The sequence below is a fragment of the Cryptotermes secundus genome, unplaced genomic scaffold, assembly GCF_002891405.2.
Source record: "Cryptotermes secundus unplaced genomic scaffold, Csec_1.0 scaffold407, whole genome shotgun sequence".
In the NCBI taxonomy this organism is placed as follows: Eukaryota; Metazoa; Arthropoda; class Insecta; order Blattodea; family Kalotermitidae; genus Cryptotermes; species Cryptotermes secundus.
This window is the reverse complement of record NW_019741981.1, coordinates 3770327-3795107: the sequence shown is the minus strand read 5'-3', so window position 1 is coordinate 3795107 and position 24781 is coordinate 3770327. Positions and strand designations below refer to the sequence as shown.

General features: G+C 40.9%; 1 protein-coding gene across 5 annotated transcripts in view; it reads right to left on the bottom strand.

Annotated features, from left to right (window-relative positions):
• Nucleotides 1-24781, bottom strand: part of LOC111872959 (histone acetyltransferase KAT7) — a 441373-nt gene that overhangs the window by 273990 nt on the left and 142602 nt on the right. Inside the window, exon 8 of one of the 5 annotated variants that reach the window (XM_033754897.1) lies at nucleotides 20637-20670. The exons of the other annotated variants lie outside the window; for them this stretch is intronic. Coding sequence (XP_033610788.1) covers nucleotides 20662-20670 — 9 coding nt within the window. The 3' untranslated portion in view covers nucleotides 20637-20661. Of the gene's footprint in view, nucleotides 1-20636; nucleotides 20671-24781 lie in introns of those variants that run through there. 5 annotated transcript variants of the gene reach the window in all.

Sequence of the window (24781 nt, the reverse complement as noted above, 5' to 3'; positions counted from 1 at the left end):
TAAATACGGTAAGTACTCCAGACTGAAGATATGTTGGAAGTAAAGGTTTGCATTCTTAGCTTCGGCGATAGATGGAGATTATTAGTCAGCTTCACGCCCCGGCCTTTTTACCTACGGAGAAAGAGCTTCTAGTATTCATTAGACAGAAGGCTGGGTGAGCCTCAGAGCTGGTCTAGACACACGCCGAAGAGAAAAATAGAAAAGAAAAAAGAAAGAAAGGGAAGGAAGGAGTAACAGCTGGGCAATATTGCATGTCATGGTGTAGGGGCAACAAGTTTCTCCGCATGAACTGCCGCACTTGGTTCGGCTAGACGGCCACTCAATTAGAGCGCAGTGTGAGGACGATGCAAGTCCATTATGTTCCGCGCCTCAGCACCAACACATAGCCCGATTCATTGCAGACCACAGACGTAAAGGTCAGAACACTATAGACTTTACAGAGTTAATATTACTCCGTTTCCATCTCACGTTTAAAGCATCATTTACCTGCCAACAGAATCACAAGTGCCGATTTCCGTCGTCACGCGGTCTACCAACCATTCGGATAACGGCGGATCGACTCACTAGTCTTCGGTTATTTAACAAACACTATCTACAGCAGGGCCACGCGGTAGCGTAATTGATTGAGGCACTATGCTACAAGTCGGAAGGTCGCGGGTTCGATTCCCGATGAGATAATTGGATGTTTTTTTTCAAATGACCTAATCCTTCCAGTCGCATTATGGCCCTGTAGCATGTAGACCCGTTACTAGGTAGCGACTATGAAACAAACAGGCTCCCATGGCAACGAGTTCACGCGCAACAACAGAGGAACTGTTGGTAACGGTGTTTTCTACGCGGTCCGTGCCGAGATGTTATAACCGAGACGAATTTAGAAGTTAGTTGTAAGGGAGTTTGTGAAGAGAAGACATAGCCGGTGCGGTTGACAGCCAGTGGGCAATGAAGTGAGCGCGGGACCTGAACAATCTCCACAGGTAGAGGTTATTACCAGGGGTGAGTGGTGAAGACACAGCAGACTGAAAAGACAGCGTGTCCTGTAGTGATTTGTAAAGTGTGGAGATTAGCGACTGCGCAAGAATTAAGTGCAGTCATGATTCGTGTGTTTAGTGGTCAATAAATGGAGTCACCAGTCCAAACTCTTGTCTACAGTCACCCATACATGTGAAAATATAGACGTGTATATATATATATGATGACAGTTTCATGGACGAAAAATGTAATGAGGAATTATGAATAAAAAAGGTTTTACTACAGGCCTGTACGATGGTTAATCTCGAGCCTTGAAAACCCCGTAAAAGCTTTCCCAAGGGGCGATCCGTCATCAGAAAGCTGAACAGACTAAACGAAACAGAAACTATTACGCAGCAGAATAAACCTAGGGCTGCATAAACCAACAAGAAGGAGACGTGAGAACTCCGCACTCAAAAATATAAGTTATAAGAGTACAACCCTATACAGACTTCGATAAATTAAACAACAACAGATAACAATATGGCTGTAAGTGATAAAATTAAAGAAATGCGTTTCGTGGCGTGTATATGCCCGTTTCGAAACGTGGCGGCAGAAATGGGTTAACTGAACAAAGCAGAAATATCGGAAGTCAGAGAACTCCAAGATCCGATGAAGATGCATCTAGTGCCCCAAACATGACAGTACAGTGCAGACAGCAACAGTCAATACAAAATATATTACATTTTATTGCAGTGAGCAGGGCCAGTCGAAATGTTGGTAAGTCCTAACGTTCTACTAGTCTACACAGCGTCACATCCCAGAAGACAGCAATCTTCGAAGGACACTCAGTTCAACATATGCAGGCCCAGAATCACAGAGGCAGTGACAAAAATGACAATTGAATTGCTGATCAGGGTGTCGACTGAACTTGAATATCGCGTTCACGCATGCAAGGCTATGAATGGGACAAATATTATATTGTAGGGTATACTGATTCATAAACGTCATCATGCTAGCTTCCGATGTTGCCATTTTTAATTCTTACATTCACATCAAACCGTATGCAGATTTGCGTTGGACTGATTCATAACTCGAATTTGCTACATTGGGCGATTCAGTTTCCACATCTGCACCCTTCTCTTTCATTTATGTGGATAGATATCGCGTTACCAAACCCCGGAGATCCTTCGCGGACAGTCTGTACTTAACATTTGAGTCTGTCGGTAAAATTCAGCAGCAGTGATGTGACCATGAAGCTTTCGTGCCGTCTGAGTGCAACGTCGTTCACTATTCTGTCTTCGTATTCCTTTACTGAACACTACATGTTTCGGCCTAACTGGTCATCTTCCGGTGTACAGGTGTTGTGGTTAATAGGAGAGGGAAAACCCGCATTATGGTGAGCAGCAGAATCCTAAATAAGGAATACGAAGAAAGAACAGTGAACGACGTTGCACATAGACGGGGCACACAGTCTGATCTATGCAGTGCAACAAGAAGCTAAAATATAACATTCTACAGCTGTGACCGCTGTGACGTTATGAGTAGTTACGGGTGCGACCGCCAGGAGGAAGTAATAAGTACTTATGCTTCAGTCAGAATTGCAGTCTCGAAGTTTGCCGACAAGAAGTTTCCACAGCTGACAGCGTGCATATTGTCAAATCATAATTTAAACGGTAAAAGGTTAAACTGTTCCTGTAAGAGGCCGTAAAGGCCCATAGGGTTGTGAGACGTCGAGGCTCCCACATTTTCTCCAGAAAATCGGTTCACTGATGGCGGTAAGGTTGCCAGACTTACGCGCCGGCCCTTTACCCCCAGGAAGATTCCTGGTGCTTATTTATGTTAGAGGCTGAGTCGAATTCAGGGCCATAGCGGGGCTGGAAGGATTATGTTAATTGAAAAAAATCCACCTCATCGGGACTCGAACCCGCGACCTTCCGGCTTGTAGCTACAGATGGAAAATATTTACTTCTAAGTCTTGCTTTGCTTCTGGAGAATGATCAGTACCATTTGTTAGAAGAAAATATCTGTGCCTCTGTATTAACATAAGAGAACGTCACAAAAGCGGAGTGGGTGGTGGTAACGTCGAAAAAATAACTGTTGGTGAAATTTTAAAAAGTGTTTGTAAGTGTTCATTTTGTATCTGAGGGCCAAATCACTCAGCCTCCGACATACATAGGCTGGTTACTGATTCGGATTTGCTGGGTACTCTATTCCGGTATTCTAAGGAACAGCAAACAACATGACGTTTCAGAAACTATTCATAGATCCATTTCTGTACTCAGGTGAAGGGTTGGAAGGCACTCTGTTGGGTCCGTTGGGTCCGTTAGGTCCTCATGGACCAGTGATTAAGGTTAACGCTTTATAACGGACCCAACAGAGCAGATGTCTCCCACCCTGAGGACAGAAACAGATCCAGCTTCCGAAAAATTGTGTTCTTTAGTGTTTTTTTAGAATACCGGACAATGGAAGAAGACCAAAAACCCAGTAATTCCGAGTGTTATACACCACCGTCAGAACCCTTTAGAATCTAATAGTGAGTCAAGTTGTGACTGGAAGACATGGAACAAAAACAATGGTTAGATATTTTTGGAAATTCGCCTTCACAGACAACATTTACAGAAAACATTTCCTCCAGATAACAGGACCGCTTACTGCACACTGCTATTCTGTCAAGTTTAGTATATACATACATACATATATATATATATATATATATATATATAGTTGCCTGTACGAAAATTTTGAAATCACTGGGATTAAGAATTTCTGAACAAGTTGAAATTTAAACGGGTTTCATTTTTGCTAGTCATGCAAATATTATCTTCACGGTTTCTGTTTTCCGCTACATGAAGTCAGAAGGTGACAAAACGTCTACATGCTATATAATTTGAACTAACGAAAGCGTCATTAAAGCAACCACGAATAAATAAACAGATAGGATGTAGCGCCGTTAAAAATGCTAAGAAAGATCTAAGATCCTATGAGGTACTCCATTTTTGATCGTCCTGTAGGAAGTGCCGTTAAAATACTAAGAAAGATCTAAGCTCCTATGAGGTACTCCATTTTTGATCGTCCTGTAGGAAGTGCCGTTAAAAATGCTAAGAAAGTTGTAACCTCCTATGAGGTACTCCAATTTTTATTTATCCTGTAGGAAGTGCCGTTAAAAATACTAAGAAAGATCTAAGCTCCTATGAGGTACTCCATTTTTGTTCGTCCTGTAGGAAGTATCGCTAATTTAGTTCGACGACAGTTGAAGATAGGAATTCAGTAAAATAAATTAAAATATAAAATAAATGTTAAATTATAATAAGGTGAATTAATAAAAACCACAGAGAAAAATATAACGACAAAATACTTCAATACATGAACTATTTAGATAATTAATAATAGTACAGAAAATATCCGATAGGATATCACGTGACAGAAATAAGAACTCGAGTTGTCTTAGTGCGTCTCTGACGTCTCTGATCAGTCGGTGTTCGGGCTTGGCCTGTGTGTTCAGATCGCTCACATCAAGTTGAAACAACAGAGAGAGATCTGTGAGTGAGTTACTGTTCCGTAAAGTACGCCTAATTTGCTTTTACAGACATCTGAAACGTCAATGTCAGTTACTTTTGCACGGGTCCATGTAACAAAAATGTTCCAGTATTTCAAAGAAAGTAACTAACTGGAACACACGTACTTTCATATATCAAGAATATAATAACTCACAATGATAGGATGACACTTTGTTTTAATAGCGCTCGGAAACTTGTTAAATTTTAAATAGCTGTATTCTTTGCAAAACAGATTGCAGACATTCATTCCAAAGAAATTACATTTTATATGCCTACGCGGTTTTATTACTTGCATCTCTGTATTAGCCTCCTCTCACATTGCGCTGAATTTGACCTAACAATTGCGTACATATACTTTCACAAACTTGAGCTCTGTCAAAGTATGTCTACATTCCACAAATTAAAACTGACAGTGAAAAAATATCACGGGCAACGTAGTTAATGGCCGCTGCCTTGAAGAGCGTTAAAGACAATAACAGAAATTTCGAAAAAGGATATCTTATTGCATTACGTTTGGCAGGATGCAGAGTTAGCTCGCATGTTACGGCTGTTGTACGATGACCTCCGATCAAGTCTATACCGAAATAAAAATTTGTAACAGAAACTTTCTTAGACATCTCCAAAGAGTTTTGAAGCAAGGTGCAAGCAGTAATAATTCATAACAATTCGCAAACCATTTTATTGTGCTTTTTTTCATAAAACTTGTTATGAATTTCGAGCGTCAGGGTGACAGAACGGAACACAGCATAAACCTGTTTCTTGTGACCAGAAACTAGAACTAACTTGTAAGAATGCAGTATGAAAAAAGCGTTTGAATATTAGAGACGTTTGTTAAACAGACTGGTCTAGAAGAAATTACGGATAAAATAAATTATCGCCAGAGTTCATTTCTTCGCTGTAGTATTTGAAATCCTACAAACACAAATATGATTCGGCTTGTCTGGTAACAAGTTGAATTTAACCTAATTTTCTTTTTTCGGTTTCAGGCTAAATGATTGCAATATTAACGGATGAAACCCGTTGATATATCAGGGTCTACGTTCTGAAACAATTTGTGCGAGTTCGGACAGTTCTTCAAATACTGTATTTCTTGTTTTAACTACATTGATGAGGTAGTTACTGGGGAAATCCGCGAAATAAAATGCTACCTTACGCCACCTAAAAATTATGCAAATTTCGAATCAGATTCAGAATTTCCAAACAAAATTAAAATTGCATAACTGCTTCTGCTGAGGTTCGCATCTATAAAAGCTGTTCCAATCAGTGAAGTACTCACCCTGTAGAATTGCCCCAGCATGTGCATTGCAAAAGAACTGTTCCTCGTTCATTAGTCAAGTTAATATGGAGCGAGTCTTTATTAACATTAGAAATAGAAACTCAAAAGTATTGGGTCTAAGTGAGAGAATTTTTAGCCGATAATATATTCAGGGGGTTTATAAATTTAAGGAGTAGTTTTGATACAACTTCCAGTAAAAAGGGGCTGAAAATACGTAAATATTACTCATTTTCACATTATCTGATATGGACATTTGTTTCTGCTCTTTCTTTGAAAGAATTTTTTGAGATTAGGGCATAGAAAACTTCATCCAAATACAAAATGGCAATGTGTATTGTATAATTCATCAAGAGTCTATACATGATTCATATGCACTAATATCTTCGTAGGCTTTCTGTAGTGTGTTTGCGATGAATGACTGCATAGAAAAATTGATGGGCACTGTATATATGACTGAATATGTGATATATTTTCCATTATACGATGCATGGCCGGCACTTAACCTTTGATGTTCTATACAACACATAATTGCCGCATTATTTCTATGAAATTCAAGTAAGAGATCATTGAAAAAAGTTTGAGCAGAAAAAACAACGTCCATTGAACAAATCTGCGACCGAACTTACTCCAAGNCCGGGATTTGGCACCGTGTATATGTGGTGTTAACCGACGTTTCGGAGGAACGTATCGCCTCCATATTCAGGGTAAAAGGAAAAATATAAGAAATCCGCAAGCTAAGAGACCGTGAGAACCGGTAAAAGCAGACCACGGTCTCTTCGCTTGCGGATGTCTTATATTTTTCCTTTTACCCTGAAGATGGAGGCGATACGTTCCTCCGAAACGTCGGTTAACACCACATATACACGGTGCCAAATCCCGGAAGACTGCTAGCTTCTTACTTCAAGAATTTTACAATGTCTCGTTTAAAAAAATATTAACCAATAAAAAGTCTCATGACATAACATTTTATATTCTAATAGTGAGAGACTATACCCGTATCTAAAAACATAAGAAAAAGGTAGCTACGCCTGGGTCCAAAAACTTTTTTCGGGGTATTTTTCTCTAGCGCCTAAAGGTACACCAGACTCTTTTGGTCGGTCATCATTGCCTCCATTCAACGAACTGGCCTGGGAATAGCCTATAGGGTTAAATCGGAAATGTACGTAATACGAAAGTTGAAACAAATTATTCTCTAGAAACGCTGTTTACTCCTACAGATTACCATTCAGAATGAGTGTGACGTGTTCTATACAAGCTATGATTCCTCCAGGCCGTTTTGCAATGCTTCACACGTAAAACGAACACAGCAGAGTTTGTCAAACGCGGGCATGTATATGCGCAAGCAGGCAAGGAACGGGAAACTGTAGTGAGCTGTTGCGAGGTTCACCAAAAAACTCACGATTGTCTCTAAGAAATATTAAGGGAGTTTCTTTTCTAATAGTCCTGCCTATTAAGACACTTATTTAAAAGTGGTTTAAAATGTAGGTGGGTGGACAATATTAGAATGGATCTTAAGAGAGATAGGATTGGGCAGATCTGGCTCAGGATAGGGACCAGTGCAGGGTTCTTGTGAACACGGTAATAAACCTTCGGGTTCCATAAAATGCTGGGAAATTCTTGAGTAGCTGCAGAATTGGCGGCTCCTCCAGAAGGGCTCAGCCCCATGAGTAAGTAAGTAAATAAGTTAAATTTTGTAAAATGATGAGACACTTTCATACATCAGCCCTGAATGACCCACATTTTAAATGTTAATGTCTTAATATTATGGCGAACATTCATTAAACGCAATACATTTATCGCAGGGCCTACACGATCAAATTTGTCCATCTGTTCAGGCGAGAGGAGGCTATACTTGATCCATCGCTTAGAAATAAATACCATCTTAATTTACATTGCAAATAACATGATGCGGTCGTGTCCATATTTACGAAAAGTTGATGGGGGGAAAGGGGAGACAGTCTGAGCTTATGTATTATGAAAACGCTTTAAACAGCAACACAGTATAATGCGTATTTACTGCAATTGTTTGTTTGCCTTTTAAAGACTGCTAAAAACGCTCACTACATTACGTTATGATTAGGGTTCTTTTAACACAAAATATTCTTACGCTTGGAATTAGTTTTTATATGCTGACACCCGTAATACATTGTACGAAATTAATACGGCCATTATAAGCTTCAAAATCTACCATAATACACTTGGGAGGAAAAGCACATCCATTGTGACGAATGAGAGCTGTAAGCTGAGTTAAATATTACGTTGTTCACAAGAGGGAGGCACGGAGTTGTGTTGAGTGAATTGTGAGTGAAGTGATGCAAATGTGAAAATCAAAGCCCGTATCGAGTTCTCAAAAATAATATATTCCTCTGCTTTCTAAACACAGTGATCCAAGTTCCTAGGCGAAGTGTACTTCAGCTGGTGTGAAATATTTTCAACAAGAATTAACGCAGCTAAAATATATAAAGTAAATTCAGTTCAGCGATCTAAGTGAAATGAGCAGTGCAGAAAGTGCTATTGTGTTCACATGCATCCTAAAGTGTTGTACGAATCAAAGAAGATTGTGAACTTGAAGAACCAAGACTGCAAGCTTCAACAGCAGTATCGCCTCCTGCAACATCATCACCAACTGCAAGGTGCATGGGTTAAAGTAGGTGGCCATTTCTTTCTCCCCGTTGTCTTCCTGTCTGTAAGGGTCGCTGGCTGAACCATTTAGAACTGCACATACCACACCGCATATCAGATGGTGTTTGGAATGCCTTAGAGTTGTAGGGTTTTATAGCATGTAAGCATCAAGTTGGCAGCCTGAATTTCAGAGGAGTCACTACATATTTAAGGAAGTGTTTACTGTTTTTTGTGTGTTGCTGTCTACTCCCCCTTCCCCTTCTTCGAAGTTAGGCCGCGATGTTAGGTTTCACTGACGTTAGGTAGATATAGCAGAGTGCTAGTGTGCTGGGTCACACTGGTAGCGTAGTGCTCCGGCAGGCTGCAAAATACTTGACACCTCAGTGGTTCAGCCAGTGGCGGACGGAAGGCAACAGCACTTGGAGAGGTCGCGGAAAGACACATCAATATGACGGTTAAAAAAAGACTCCACGTAAATGAAAATTTACAAAAAAATGACGATACAATGTTAAAATCCATTCTATTGCGATTGCTTCGATCATTAAAAGCCTCTACAATTTCGAGGCTAGTCCTGTGTGTAAGCAGTGGCCTCTTCAGCACAGAACGGGTTCGCATACACCAGGGAGTAGAGTTAACGCGCTGAAATTTGTCTCTTGTTGTTTAAGCGACAAAGTGGCGCAACTCTAAACCTATCTACTTTCACTTAGTTTAAGGTAGATGCCTTCTCAAGAAAAGATTCGGTAAAATTAACGCCTTTACTGCATGATGGATTTTCAATCTATATTTAAAAATCCATCACAGTATTAAAAGGATCATACATTCAATAAAATTGTATTAATACACCAGAGGTGCATCTACAATCATAAATGGTGTGTGCACTCAGTTCTTCCCTTAGCTTCTAGAGCGAAGCAGCCTGCTCTCCACAAAGACACATGCATAGTGATAAGAAAGCATCTGAGCATGTTACCATAGCAACACCAAGACACTGAGGACACAGGGCTGTGGAACTCGACCGGTCTCCATTGGCAGCCGGAGGAGGCGAGCGAAGCGCACCTAACATCTTGGAGTTGTTTCTGTTCCCGTTCATGTTAGGTTTGCGTTGCGGGCGGGGGGCAAAACATTGCGTCGAGTGAACGTGATCAGAAACCGCTGCAAATGTTATGGGACGCCACGTGAGCCAACAGTGCCAAGACGCATTGGTTTCTTCACAAAACCATGCCTCTGGAGTTAACAAGAACAAACGAAAATGTTAATCACATTCTATCACTTAAAATGGAACCAATATGGAAAATTTCACTAAATATTTTTTAATGTTGCATGATAACTTACGAAAATTCATTTGGAATAACAGGTTGCAGCTTTTCCAAGATATCTGATCTCTTTCTTTGTTCCGTAGGATGGGGGGGATATTAGGCCATTTGTTAGGATATTGAGGATCAGTTGCAATCTGAATTAGAATATGAAGGCTTTCTACAAAATTTGGAAAAAATATTTAAAAAGAAAGTCCTCAAGTTTTACTAACGAACACCTCTCTTTCAGGTATTCTAATACGTTTTGATTGAATTGTTTCAGATGTTGTATTCTGCGACAGGAACGTCATGAAGATAGAAAAATCTCTCTGAAAATCTTCACTAAATTCTTTTACATTCATTTGGAATAACAGGTTGCAGCTTTTCCAAGATATCTGATCTCTTTCTTTGTTCCGTAGGATGGGGGGGATATTAGGCCATTTGTTAGGATATTGAGGATCAGTTGCAATCTGAATTAGAATATGAAGGCTTTCTACAAAATTTGGAAAAAATATTTAAAAAGAAAGTCCTCAAGTTTTACTAACGAACACCTCTCTTTCAGGTATTCTAATACGTTTTGATTGAATTGTTTCAGATGTTGTATTCTGCGACAGGAACGTCATGAAGATAGAAAAATCTCTCTGAAAATCTTCACTAAATTCTTTTACATTCATTTGGAATAACAGGTTGCAGCTTTTCCAAGATATCTGATCTCTTTCTTTGTTCCGTAGGATGGGGGGGATATTAGGCCATTTGTTAGGATATTGAGGATCAGTTGCAATCTGAATTAGAATATGAAGGCTTTCTACAAAATTTGGAAAAAATATTTAAAAAGAAAGTCCTCAAGTTTTACTAACGAACACCTCTCTTTCAGGTATTCTAATACGTTTTGATTGAATTGTTTCAGATGTTGTATTCTGCGGCAGGAACGTCATGAAGATAGAACAATCTCTCTGAAAATCTTCACTAAATTCTTTTACATTCATTTGGAATAACAGGTTGCAGCTTTTCCAAGATATTTGATTTCTTTCTTTCTTTCTTCCGTAGGATGGGGGGGGGGATATTAGGCCATTTGTTAGGATATTGAGGATCAGTTGCAATCTGAATTAGAATATGAAGGCTTTCTACAAAATTTGGAAAAAATATTTAAAAAGAAAGTCCTCAAGTTTTACTAACGAACACCTCTCTTTCAGGTATTCTAATACGTTTTGATTGAATTGTTTCAGATGTTGATCATTTGTATTCTGCGACAGGAACGTCATGAAGATGGAAGAATTTTTCATGCCCACACTATTTTTTTATATATAGGTAGTAAGTCACAGGACTTGCTAAAATTTTCCGAAAATTCTTTTTAACGCGTCATGTGTTTGTTTGGAACTGGCAAGCTGCATCTCTTTCATTGTTCTGTAGGCCTGCGTGGAGGGGGGGGAAATCAAGATATTCTGGAGCAGATGCAGCTTGCATTAGAACACGGGGACACTAAATTGGTCAGAATTCTTCTGCGTTAACCTTTACATTTCGTCCTCAGCCGATTTACTAATCACCGTTTCTCTTTCAGGTGCTATTTACAGTAGGCCTATTTTTAACATAGATTTTCATTTTATTGTTTCAGGTCCCCCCTCACTGACCCTGTGGCTCATCGTGCCGAGGGGGTGTAACGAGGAAAGTTGCATTACTATTCCATTTTCTTTTTATATCACTGAAAATGTTTCTGTCGATATAAGAGAATTGTTATTATGGCAAATTCTTGCATCAAAATAATTTCACATGTTCTCGCCAGTCGATAAAAATGATGTATTCGCGAAGAATAGAAGCATTTTAAACAACAGCGGCGGCCAGGGTCGAGCCCGGGTCAGCTCATGTGAGATTTGTGGTGGACAAAGTGGCAATGGGGCAGGTTTTGCCAAACAGTGGCCACAATCTCACCACATGAGAAAACAATAAAAAATGTAAACAACAAAAATTTGTTAACTGAAAAATACAAAATCAGATTAGTAAGTTGAAGCGAAATTACTAGTTACACGACATGAAAGCAAGACTATAAGGTACACTGACAACTTCTTAAAGTTTTCTCCAACATAACTCGGCCACAAGGAATGCCTGTCCATTTATTTACGGTTTTTATCTAAGGCGTGGCGAGCCAGTGGTACGTCGCTTTAACCTACCGACTGTCGGAAATGGCGAGCTATTCTTTTTAATCATGAAATATCTACTTTACTCAATCAGTATTTGAACTTGATGTTCATTAGTTTTGCCTAAATAAATGCAACTTTCCTCGGCTAAACAGGGTCCAACGTATCTTTCTATTTTGAATGATAACTGAATTTTACCGAAAATCGTGGTTCATGGTGCAGCATTCGTGTTTCGTATTCGAGATATGACGGATTCAGATCTCGGCCCGGAGAACAGCTATTCCAACTGTGGTTTTAGGGGCTTCCTCAATTCCTCGGGAAAAATTTCAGAATAGTGCCTCAGATAAGGTCTATATCATTCAACAGCACACCATCCTAATTATTAAAAGCGCCATTAGCCTTTTGAAGCACAGTGGTTACTATATGTACCACTTGTTTTAATATTAAAAAACTCTCTATGCTGGTCACTGAGTGTTATGCATTCCGTGTCATTTCGACAATAGTCAGTTATTATTGTCTCAAAATAGCTTCGTAATGCAGACATAGCACTTTCTGTGAGGTACGAATTGAACTTTGTAAATTAAATTTAAAGTTCAAGGCCGTGAATGTCAACTGTTTTAAGAAATGTGACGCCATGTAGTTTTACAGGCAGAAGGCCTAACGTTTTGTAGAAACTACCAGAATGAACGGCATAACATCTCAGAAGACTGTAGTTTCGAATTTTTAAATAATATTTAGATATATTTTTCAGGCGTAGCGGGGTTAAATAAACAAACAAAAATTAACACACAGAATATATGATGTACACGTAGGGGGGGGGTATTTTTATTCACATAAATTACTTCAGATTTCGCTGTTCTTTGATGGAGCTAAGTTTTCCATGTGCTAGTAGAGGCTGGAGAATGATTTGGAGCCTCATAATGCAGAAGATTAAGGCTAAAAGTCACGTGTGTATATACGCAAAACGTGCGCTAGTTTGTTATTTTAGTAATTTCACAAATCAGCACACAGACAAGTGTTAGTGCTGTAAGGAAGGTCCGAGGAAACTTCGAGACCGAAAAGTTGCATGGCAGAAGGTCAACAGACATTGGATGTCAATTTTAATATAACTGAACGTAAGACAGTATAGTTATACTTTATACTAAACTAAATAAGATAGCACATTGACCGCGAGGTCACACATAAATTGTATAAAATCATTAAAGTGATCTGTGAAAGTTGTTACATTAATGTTAGTGTTGATAACTTGACGGAACGTTTAATCATTTGTCATACATGTTCTGGTACCGTTACCTTCCCTTGCTTTCTCCCGTATCCTTTTTCAGTCCATGTTATTCAATGATACATACAATGACATCTCCCACAAATAACACGCACAAACAGTCAATCTAAACCGCCCCCTTTCTATATTTAACCACATTTCAAATATCCACATCAAAATATAATCAATACTCGTAGTGTAGACGTGATACTTCGAAATAAAAAACCGCTCGCTAGTTCGTAACCTGTTATATATACCTTATGTTCATGTACTGTGTTAACTAACGCTCATAGCTCCCATCTCACCATAGCATTACGCACACATGCACATACATACACAGAAGCATATGTTCCAACTCAGATTCGTCTTGCAAACCGTATAAAATGAGATATTAAAATATATTGTGGCGTATAGACCCGTTGCTAGGTAATGGCCCGTACACATAACAGAGGAACGCGATGACGTCATGCAACAATAGAATTGTTGCAAGCGGCGTTCTTCCGCTCCGAGGCTATATGGTTCGAACGACACAGTTCAGTTAAGTTAGTGAGTGCAGTGCATTTGAGTACAGTGGCGTGAGTTTTTTTTTTTATTGCTAGTAGGGTGGGACTAACTCCCTTGTACTGCGGCCACTTCTGGCCTATTGTACCAGCCCCAGATGATAGGTGAGGGTGACTGTGGAGCAATTGGTGGAATGAAGATTGGCAGGAGAAACCGAAGTACTCGGAGAAAGCCTGCCCCAGCGCCACTTTGTCCACCACAAATCACACTTGACCACACCCGGGATCGAATCCGGGCCGCCGCGATGGGAAACCTGCGACTAACCGCTTGAGCTATGGCGCGGCCAAACATGAGCAGCATAGTCTGAGGGCAAGGGTACCAGTCGACACGAAGTACCCCATAGCCTTAAAGAATCTATAGAAAATTACTATAAGAGTATGCCAGAACACGAAACTGTTTGTTCTAGTTAACCAAGCAACAAATTAAATGAAGTGAGAGTACCTTTTAAGAAGATAACAGTCGCTCAGTTAGTCAAGAAATAAATACTGCGTATTGACAGGTGGGACACTGAGATGACAAACAGAGCCAGTGCTGCTTCGCGCATGCGCACCGAGTTGCCCAAAGTCTATGATATTTTCGTTCTTAATCTTCTATCAAGTGTAAGATTTCAGGATTTCACGGCGGTGACTAAGAAGAAAGCAATATTCTGTGCTGTGTAGATAGTATGTTAACCGACGTTTCAGAGCAAAGTATCGACTCCATATTCAGGATTTTTTCTCTTCTACCCTGAAGATAGACGCGATACGTTCCTCCGAAACGTCGGTTAACACAATATCTACACGGTGCCACATCCCAGAAGACTGCTTTCTTCTATCAAGTGAGTCAACTTCCTCTTTCAAATATTCCCTTTTCTGTATTTTAAATGTGTATTACTTTCACATCTAATTCTATTCATTTGACAAGGATTCTGCAAACACAATTTAGCTCCCATCCTTCCATCCAACCTCTGCAGTTATACAATATGATTTATGCTACGTTAATTCTTTAGTTGCCGTATCCTTCCATGGAAAGTCTCCAACGCTTTTCCGCAACCACACTGATGTTCAGTTTTAAATCCAAATTTTTCAAAGTTGCACACCTCTTGAGCGCTTAATCTGACATACTATATACTATTTTTAGCCCCCTGAACTCGAACCTTTACGCCGCTCTTTCATTTACTGACGGCTTCCCCTAACGTATTAGACTGAGGGTATCTGAGAACAGGGTGTTGAGGAGAATAGCTGCACCGAAGAGAGACGAAGTGACAGGAGGTTGAAGAAAACTGCATGATGAGGAGCTTCATAACTTGTACTCTTCTCCAAGTATATTTCCGTATTCCGTATTTGAGGGGATGGGTTTCCCCATGCACTTAGACCGGTTACTGGTCCATTGTGCGTCCCCCTTTAATTTCTACTGTCTCCATACCCTACCGGTACTGGTGCTTACTATCAGCCCCTTTCTGCCAGCGAGGTTCCAACCTCTTACTGGCAGTGGTATCTAATAGTTAGTCCCTTTCTGTCAGCAAGGTCGTCCCTTCTCTGGCAGGGGTTCCTAGTCCCTTTCTGCCAGCAAGGTTTCTACCCCCTCCTCTGGCAGTGGTACCTGATACTTCCCCCATCTACCGGAGGAATTGGCCTAATTTTGCTCAGAGGTCTCCTAGAGACATGAGGTTCTTTTACGTGCCGTAAATCTACGACACGGGACCCACGGCTTAAAGTCCCTCCCGGAGGACTTGTTCCCTGAACTTTTCCGCCCTTAAAAATTCCACGACCTCCGTCGGGTTTTTGAACCCGCGTACCTTGAGTCATGAGGTGGGAACGTTACCCCTAGACTACGGAGGCCGCTTTCTCCAAGTATAAGTAGAATGATCAAGTCAAGGAGGGTAGGGCACGTAGTACGAATAGGCGAAAGGGGAATGCATATGGGATATTGGTGGTCAGCTTCATATTCCAGCCACTGTTTCCTTGGGGAAGGGGGCTTCTGGTACCTAGGAGGACTGATGAATCTCATAGTCGATCTGGAGGTGGTGGTGAAAGTAATTCCTACATCTGCCAGGGAACGAATTCCGGTCGTCCAGCCCGTGGCCTAGTTCACGTACTGAAGAAAGCAGTGTACGGAACAAAAATTACATGAGGAAAAAAAAACAGAATTTCCCTCTGAAATCATCTTTTATTTTCAGTTTCCTGTTAAAAATTTCCGCTTAATGGAAATTATTTCTAAGTTGTTAAAGAGTCCATGTATTTTTTTACACGTCGTTTCATAATTATTATATCCATATTATTATTAATTATAGGCTACAGAAATTGAGTGCTGGGAAATTCTTGAGTAGGTGCAGAATTGGCGGCTCCATGAGTAAGTAAATAAGGCTACAGAAATTGATTAGCCTTCTTAATGGGCCTTCTTCTTATTCTTCTGAGATAATTTCCCGCTTATTTTATTGGTTTTACGGCAGAGCAGTCTCGAGACGTGTATCGTGTGTAGGGGCCCAGAGACTGGCACAAGCGTTGACCAGACCCCAACGCGCTCTGTACGACCCCCTCCAGTACCACCCCCACCACCATTCCTCCATAAAAGAATACTTGCCTCCCTCCACAACAACTAATAATCCATTGATGCAGTTTTACACACGGCAAGGATGTTGCATGCATTAGTACAGGGGTTAACCACAATGACCTGCCCCGCCCTTACTTTAACCCCACCCCCCATCCCACACAGCGAACGAAGGAATAACCTCGCGCAATACCATTCATAGTCGAGAAGTTTCATAGTAAAACTTTCGCTAACATAGGATAACACACTGCGTGGAAGTAACGTGACTTGACCTAAGGTAAAACATCATCACCCCTCGCCCCGCACACCCCATCGCAGTGAGTACCAGTAAGTGCAGGGAACGCTATCCGGCACCCATTCATAGACCAGCACTGCATTCACAATTACAGCACGTAGAAATACAATTCATCACTTGTACTGTGTGAACCATCTTTGGCGTGACGTACATTGTAATGTCACCATCACTAGAGACGTTACTAGATCATGTTTTCGGTAATCAGAACTGCCGCAGGTACAGGACATTTCTTCGTAAATTGGTCTGCTATGACGTGTGCTCTTACAGAAAGTTTCAGACACAGTATGAACTGCGGTCTCCTGGATTGTAACACTGCAGTTTCCAACCAAAGACGAAGACTTCGTTTATCTCCGCAAGGTTGGTAAACCTCCACTAAACTACACGGTGTCACAACCCGCAAGACAATCTACATGTGGTGGACAAAGTGGCGCTGGGGTAGGTTTTCTCCGAGTACTTCGGTTTCCCCTGCCAATCTTCATTCCACCAATTGCTCCACAATCACCCTCACCTATCATCTGGGGCTGGTACAACAGGCCAGAAGTGGCCGCAGTACAACGGTCTTAGTCCTAACCCAGTAACAATAAAAAAATACCACAGTGAAAACCTCAAATCTCATAAGTTCACCACTTACTGAACAGTATATGAAAAGGTAAAATGGTGAAGTTATCCCTGTAACTCACAGGGCTGTGCGACGCCGAGGTTCCCACACCTTCTAGACAGTCGGCTCATAGATGGCGGTGAGGTTGTCGGCCTTAGGGTGGCCGCACACCAACTGCGTCATGATAAGCATCGAGACATGAGAGACAAAAGACGCATTCTTGCTTCATTCGTGATTCAAACTCGAGTCCGCACACCGAAGTAGCACGTGTCTGCGTTTTATCACATCTTCTCCAGCTAATGACATGACGTTGTCCAGTGAGGAAGATATTTTAGTTTACATGTAGCTTAAATTACGTAAAAGAAGGAAAAGGAAGTGAATTCATGACTTTAATGAGTCGTGTGCTCAACATGGTGCGTACGTTCCGTTAAACGGTCCGGTAAAATTCCAGTCCGGGGACGAAAAATCTTATACTACCGGGAATTTCTCAACCGTCTGCACTATTTTAATATTTATTTGCTCTTCACTCATGCCGATAACGTACGCCGGTGCTGTCCCTTGAGTACTGATGTCTGAGTCATGATGCACAGAAAAGGAACATGCCGAGTTTTACTGCACGTGTCTGCAGCATGAAGCTGACGTCAGCATCATGACTCAGATCGGTGTGCGGCGGTTTTCATAATTTCGTTCGTTTCAACTGTGCTCCTTTCTTTGCGTCATGTCGCAGACATCGTTTCTCGAATGTTACATGTCTTGACGCATGCCTGTGTGCGGTCTACCTTACGCGCAAGCAGCTCTTTATCCTCCAGGAAAATTCCTGCTACTCGTTTGTGTTAGAGACTGAATTGACCCCAGGGCCATAGTCCGACTGGAAGGATTTGGTCACATGAAAGATCCAATGACTTAATCGGGAATAGAACCCGCAACCTTCAGGCTTGTAGCATAGTGCCTCAACCAACTACGCTACCGTATACAGTATACGTATAATGCATCACGAAGCAGGAGTGGTCTATTACCCGCCTTCGTGGTAAAATTCAACCGTGTCCCCATGCCTAAGAATCCGGGTATTAAGACATACAGCAGAAGTGGATGTGAAGCTTCACGCTGTCTAGGTTTTAAATACATCAAAGCATATTTATTACTATGCTTTCTTTCGACACAATCTATACACAGATACGTCGTATGCTACAGGTTAAAAGTTTACAACATGTTTCATCCTTTCGGCCTTCATCGGGTATCGCGATACGTTCCTCCGAAACGTCGGCCAAAACGAAGAATACACGGCGCCTAAACCCAGAAGACGACTTTCTTCATAGTCATCGCCGTGAAAACCTCAAAACTTACACTGAGGGTGTTTGGACCGAAGAGAGATGAAGTGACGTGAGACTGGAGAAAGCTGCATAATGAGGAGCTTCTTAACTTGTACTTCTCGCCAAGCACAATTAGAATGTTCGATCAAAGAGTATGAGATGGGCAGGGAATGTACCACGAATTTGGGTGAAGCAGAATGTATATAGGATATTGGTGGAAAAGCCAGAAGGAAAGAGACCACTGGGAAGACCAAGACGTAGGTGGGTAGACAATTTTAAAATGGATCTTAGATATGATTACGTGGTATGGACTAGATCGGACTCAAGATAGGGGCCAGTGGGGGGCTCTTGTGAACACAGTAATGAAACTTAGGGTTCCATAATGTGCTGGAAAGTTCTTGAGTAACTGCAAAACTGGCGGCTTCTCAAGAAGGGCTCAGCTCCATGATGTTATACTACATAACATGACGCTTCGATACAATATTTCTAACATTAAAGCATATTTGCTAGCTAATTCAATTGACTTCCGGTTCAAAAGTGGCGTACGAAGGGTTGCCGCAAAACCATAACAAATCTGTGTCGGCAATAAAGAACCATCAAGATATGCGGTACATGAAAATCGCGAGGCAGTGTGATTATTAGTTACTGTCAAAATGTGGCCTGTGTTAACGCTATGCCGTTCCTACTGCTTTTAAGCTTAAAAAGGCCAATTATCGCTACATAATTTAACGGCATTTTGCCATCGGCGTGAGAAAACATGTTTGTACCCTATATGCAACAACGGCTTTGTATCAGCTACAAATGAAAATCAAAGCTAAAGAGATATGCAAGTTGCACAAAAAAATGAAGAAAAGAAAACAATGGACTCCTATAGGTCTAGTGTACCTTGGGTTACACCTCTCCAAATCAGGATAAACTGCTCACAATTTCCGTAATCGGTAGAGAGAAAGAGAAATAGGTTTTAACAGCGGAGCTAAACCAGAAGTGTGACCTATTTCCTGAAGCTACAAAAACAAACGTTTAACTTTTATTATACTAGGTTGAAACAAATATTTATAACATAAAATCCCATGTTTTCTGGAAGCATGAGATTCTAAAATCATATTTCGTGGTGCGCTGGCCAACCTTTAGGCAGTTTATAATAAATACACCGCACTTACAAAAACACAGTTCGCAAGGTACTTATGTAAAGGGATTAGGGATTATGCTTGCTACAATTAATTTCAGAGTATTTTAACTAAAAGAATCATATGTAAAAAATCAAAGATTACAACATACAAATCTATAATTTTATTTCCTGCTTACATGGGCATGGAAACCGGTCTTCAACAAAGCAAAGAACAAAGATTATGGGCGTTTGAAAACAAAGAATTCAGGAGATTATCTGAAGTACAGGCAGTAACAAAATTACACAAGGAGTTCCATAATTTGTACACATTTTTATTTTAAGAACTGTGACGGTTTGGGCAAGGAGTTCTATCCGAAACGTCGCTATTATCTTAAAATAATAATAATACTACAAGCAATTACTCGAAGATCGTACTCCCACCTTCTGGAAGTTTGCGTATGTCATAAACACCTCACACAATGAACCAAGTCCAAAATAAAACTGTTATATTGAATCAGCCATTGTCAAAAACAATTTTTACAGTCAAAGATCATGTGACATCAACAAATCAGCAGGTGTATCCGTGTCTCTCCTAATAAATCTTGAATCTGGTCACGATTTTCATGAGAACTGAAAGAATGCCGCGTCATTAGTGAAAAGAAAAAAATCTTGTTTACTCTTTATCGTAAACAAATCAACACGGCGGGGCGAGCTTCTAAAGTAAAATCTATAAATTATAATCTCTCTCCATTCGACACGGAACAGAGAAATCCTAAGATTTTTATGGGTTCTTTACATACAGTACAGAAGACGAAGGAGACTGTGCCTTCATCAGCGGGTTTCATCTTCAAAGAAATATCAGTGAATTTCGACGAAATTTGGCACTCTTCGGTCTACACTGAAAGTGGTCGGGCGATTTGAATTTAATTCAGATGCGCACAAGTTACCTGTAACTCCTACTTTACCCAAAGCACAGATTAAACATCATAAAAAAGGTAAAACTATCCCTGTAACAGGCCGTAGAGGCCCATAGGGTTGTGAGACGTCGAGGCTCCCACATCTTTTACACAATCGGTTCACAGACGGCTATGTGATGGTCAGCTTATGCACCGGCCGCTCTTTGCCTCCATAAAGATTCCTTGTACTCTTTTCTGTTAGTGCGGCTGGAAGGATCATATCAACTGAAAAATCGAATGACATCGAGAATCGAACCCACAACCTTCAGGCTTCATTTTTTAAAGACTCATTTTATAAAAGGAGTACTGTTTATAGCACAAAACAGATGTATCACTGCCATAAAAACTGTAACTGACACTTTTAACGAAATATCTGTCTACAAAATAAAATCGTAATGGTGCTGCGTGAGATTATGAGTGCGCATGAGCTGGTTATTAGTATTAGTCGGTGGATCTGCTAACAATTGTCTTTCTGCCGTCAGCTGTCGTCATATTAATGAACAACTTTTATTCAGTAGAGCTTCCTGAAACCTGCGTCCTGTATTTTTTCAACGCTGGATGTTATGACTGGACTGTGTGTACCCTACAGGAATAATTTTATAACGTGCTATGTGATATGCGTACGCAGTGCAGTAGTAGAGCTGCGTCTACAGTCAGTAGTCTACAAAATAGCAAACGCATTAAGGAAACCTCAGTCCACCATTTAAACTGAACAAACAGCAATTCTTTACGATACCAAAGTTTCGAGACAGTTTACTTGTGCAGCTGCCATTACATGCGATAGGGTAATGCTTTACATTTCCCATGTAGTGTACCTAATTTATCAAGAAAGACCGCGAAGGGGTGGAGGGAGAGTTATCATGACCATTGCGTGAAGGCAGCCGGACCCAGACGGGAACGCAATTATGCAAAGTCGCGTTTTCCAGCAGCCTAGAGTTCGGTAACCTTACTGTTTGCACAACAAACTTCATGTGTCAGGTCCCGTACAAGCGCTTTATTACAAATGTCACTGTTAGAGACACTTGCTATTGTTTATACTTCTTATGAAATTCAACAAGCGCGTACTTGGTTTCTATAAGAGCTCCGTCTCACAAAGAAATGGGTTTATACCAGTGTAAGACCTATAGGAAAATGTTGTGTACTGTGTCTAACTAGTTACCAAACCAATTACGAGTAAATAACTAGCTGAGTAACAAAGGAAGTAATTAATCTACTAACTACCTGACTAACGTTGGACTACTAACAGCTGAACTATCCCAGTGTTTGCCAGCCTTTTACAAGCGGTGGCACATACGAACGTGGTTGGACATCCCACGGCATTCGTTGTAATGTGTTGTCTGCAGACGCTACTAAGGTAGGCTGCACACCTGCATGCGTCAAGACATGATGTCTGCGATATGACGTAAAGAAAGGAGCACAGTTGAAACGAATGAGATTATGAATGAACAAAGACTGCGTCTTTTGTCTCATGTCTTGACGTCTGTCTTGACGCAGGTGGTGTTGGGCCGCCCTAAGATACATGCTCATGCAGTCATACAAATATTAACACACAACATTTTAAAAGCGAGACGCTCAATAAATGACGAGTGTGGAGGCGGGCTCGAATACCTCCACTGTAGCCCTGCGAGTCGTAGAAGGCGACGAGAAAGGGGATTCAGTGCCTGGGAGTATAACTGGGCCACCCTGTCACTGGGGGACATAAAGAGAGGGACCTGGTCCTCCAGATTAGGGGTTAGACGCAATGCTGACGACCTCGCTCTGTAAAAAAATAACTATTGCGAAATCCAAAGAAAACAGGATAAATCTGGCAGAATCTTGTAATGAAGGCAATGGCTCAAAAAGGGTTGTTTTGCTAATGACGATGATGATACACAAAAAATTACTACGATTATGGGGAGTTCCAAGCGTTTTAAAGCCTACTTTACGACTGTAGAGGTTCAATATTATTTACGCCGACTGAAAGTAATAAAGAATATATTTAATATTGTGACGTGACGGAATAATTGAGTCAGTTCAAAGTTGATTTCCTAGAAGAGTATTAACAGAGCACGTTCCCGTGGAAACGGTTTACCGTGGAACTATTATACATGCATTTCCATGGAAACACTCGACTAGGCATATAGGTTACTGCGGAACTGGAGGTGTTTCCGTGGTAACGTGTGCTTAGACAGATAGTTACCGCAGATAAGAAATACAGAACCCTTCGAGGCGTGTCTGCTATCACGGCCGCGCAACAATTATAACCAGAGTTCAGAAGTTCAGAAGTGAACTGAAGCCGGGCACCAGTGTGGAGGCGGGTTCGAATACCTCCTCCGTAACCCTGCGAGTCGTAGGAGGCGACGAAAATGGAAGTCTCAAATTTGAGACAATAATATATGGTCTCGAGTACCAAGGGACTCGGACCCGAGAAAGACTGCGCTGGCAAGGCCCAGCAGTATATACAAAAGACAGACACGTCCTCTCGTCAGAGAGGGCGCCCACAAAAAAAAAAGTCCGTAATTGTCAAACAGTAATACAGATCTGGTCAGAAGCCCAAGATGGGAGCTTTATGCCAAGACAGACTGGCCGACTGACCGTCGGTCGTAAAATGAGGCTCATACTCAGAAGTGAATCCAGAAGCAAGAAGTGACGAGAGACCCAAAATACAGATTACACCAGGCGATAAGATACTGGACGGAAGGCGGGAGCTTTATGCCAAGACAGACTGGCCGACTGACCGTCGGTCGTAAAATGAGGCTCATACTCAGAAGTGAAGCCAGAAGCAAGAAGTGACGAGAGACCCAAAATACAGATTACACCAGGCGATAAGATACTGGACGGAAGGCTCAGCTAAGAAACAGAAGACGACAGACTAATCAGGTTGCATCGAGAGGAAGACTTTATTTTTGAGTAACTGTAATTGTAATCAACTTATCCAGTAAATCGATTCATCTAATCCAGAACCCATTAACTTCTTGTTGCGTTACCAGGATACGTGACAATATAATAACTCTGTTCCTTTATTTCATTGATGGCCAACAGCGAACTGTCTACAGCAGGCCAGCACTATAAATGTATACAAAAATAAAACAGTTAAAATAACATGTTAATATGAAGAATGCCGTCTTCTGGGACGTGGCGCTGTGTAGATCTTGTGTGAGCAGACGTTTCGGTGGAACGTATCGCCTCCCTCTTCAGACAGCACACTGGCAGTCACCTGCTCACGCTGGTTCCTCACTTGCGGATTTTTCTACCCTGAAGATGGAGGCGTTAGGCGTTACGTTCATCCGAAACGTCAGTTCACGCAAGATCTACACGGCGCCACAGCCCAAACACAGCACTCTTCATAGTCACAAGCCGTGAAAACCTAAAATCTTACAAAATGTTAATAGAAAAAAAGAAAACTAAACAAGATTGGGAGTGTTTAAGTATCCTCAAGGGATATAGAGAAAGTTATGAAGAATGTCTAGAAATCGGGGAGGATGTTAGTAGCGGACGCATGTCTTCGTGAAGAACTAAGGCTCCAAACATTATCAGCCTTAAAGTTGGAAACATCTCTAATTTACTTACACAGAGACCAAACAGTATCCATTTGTTCTTGGAAAAAGTCAATAAGATATAAAGAAGCGAGATGCCGTCTGGTTCATAGCGTTCAGAAGTTACAATGATCCAAATCTGAATCGTCAGTACGAGGAACGTAAACTGATCGTAACATAAACTTGCTCGCAAATTTTCTCTGCAAGTTTTCCGTTCACTAGAAATATACCAAATAGGTTCATTCAGGAGAGAGAAGTGAACTCACGACCCGACCGAATAAGGGCAATACAAAAGTTATCTAGTATCGGGAGAAGAGATTATGACACGATTAAGACCTAGTAACTTTCATGCAACAAAATGTATGTCAACATGAGATCAAAATACCGTTTACTCTCTAACATAACACACAATAAATTTACTTACTTACTCACGGAGCTGAGCCCTTCTGGAGGAGCTGCCAATTCTGCAGCTACTCAAGAACTTCCCACCACCTTATGGAACCCGAAGGTTCATTACCGCGTTCACAAGAGCCCTCTACCGGTCTCTATCCTCAGCCAGATCAATCCAATCAATACCATCCCATACACACAATAAATATGTATAATTAAAATATTACCAACATCGCAAATGAAATAAGTACTTTTAATACTAGTAAAAGAAATTATATTGATTTTAACATACTAATTATATATATTTCAATAAGCCACTCTTGCACCGAATCAACGTCAGAGACTGTAGTGATTTACAGCCTTCAGCAGATGTTATTACAGGATGCATTTTTAGATCATCAGCAAATAATAGAAAGTTTGAAGAATGAATT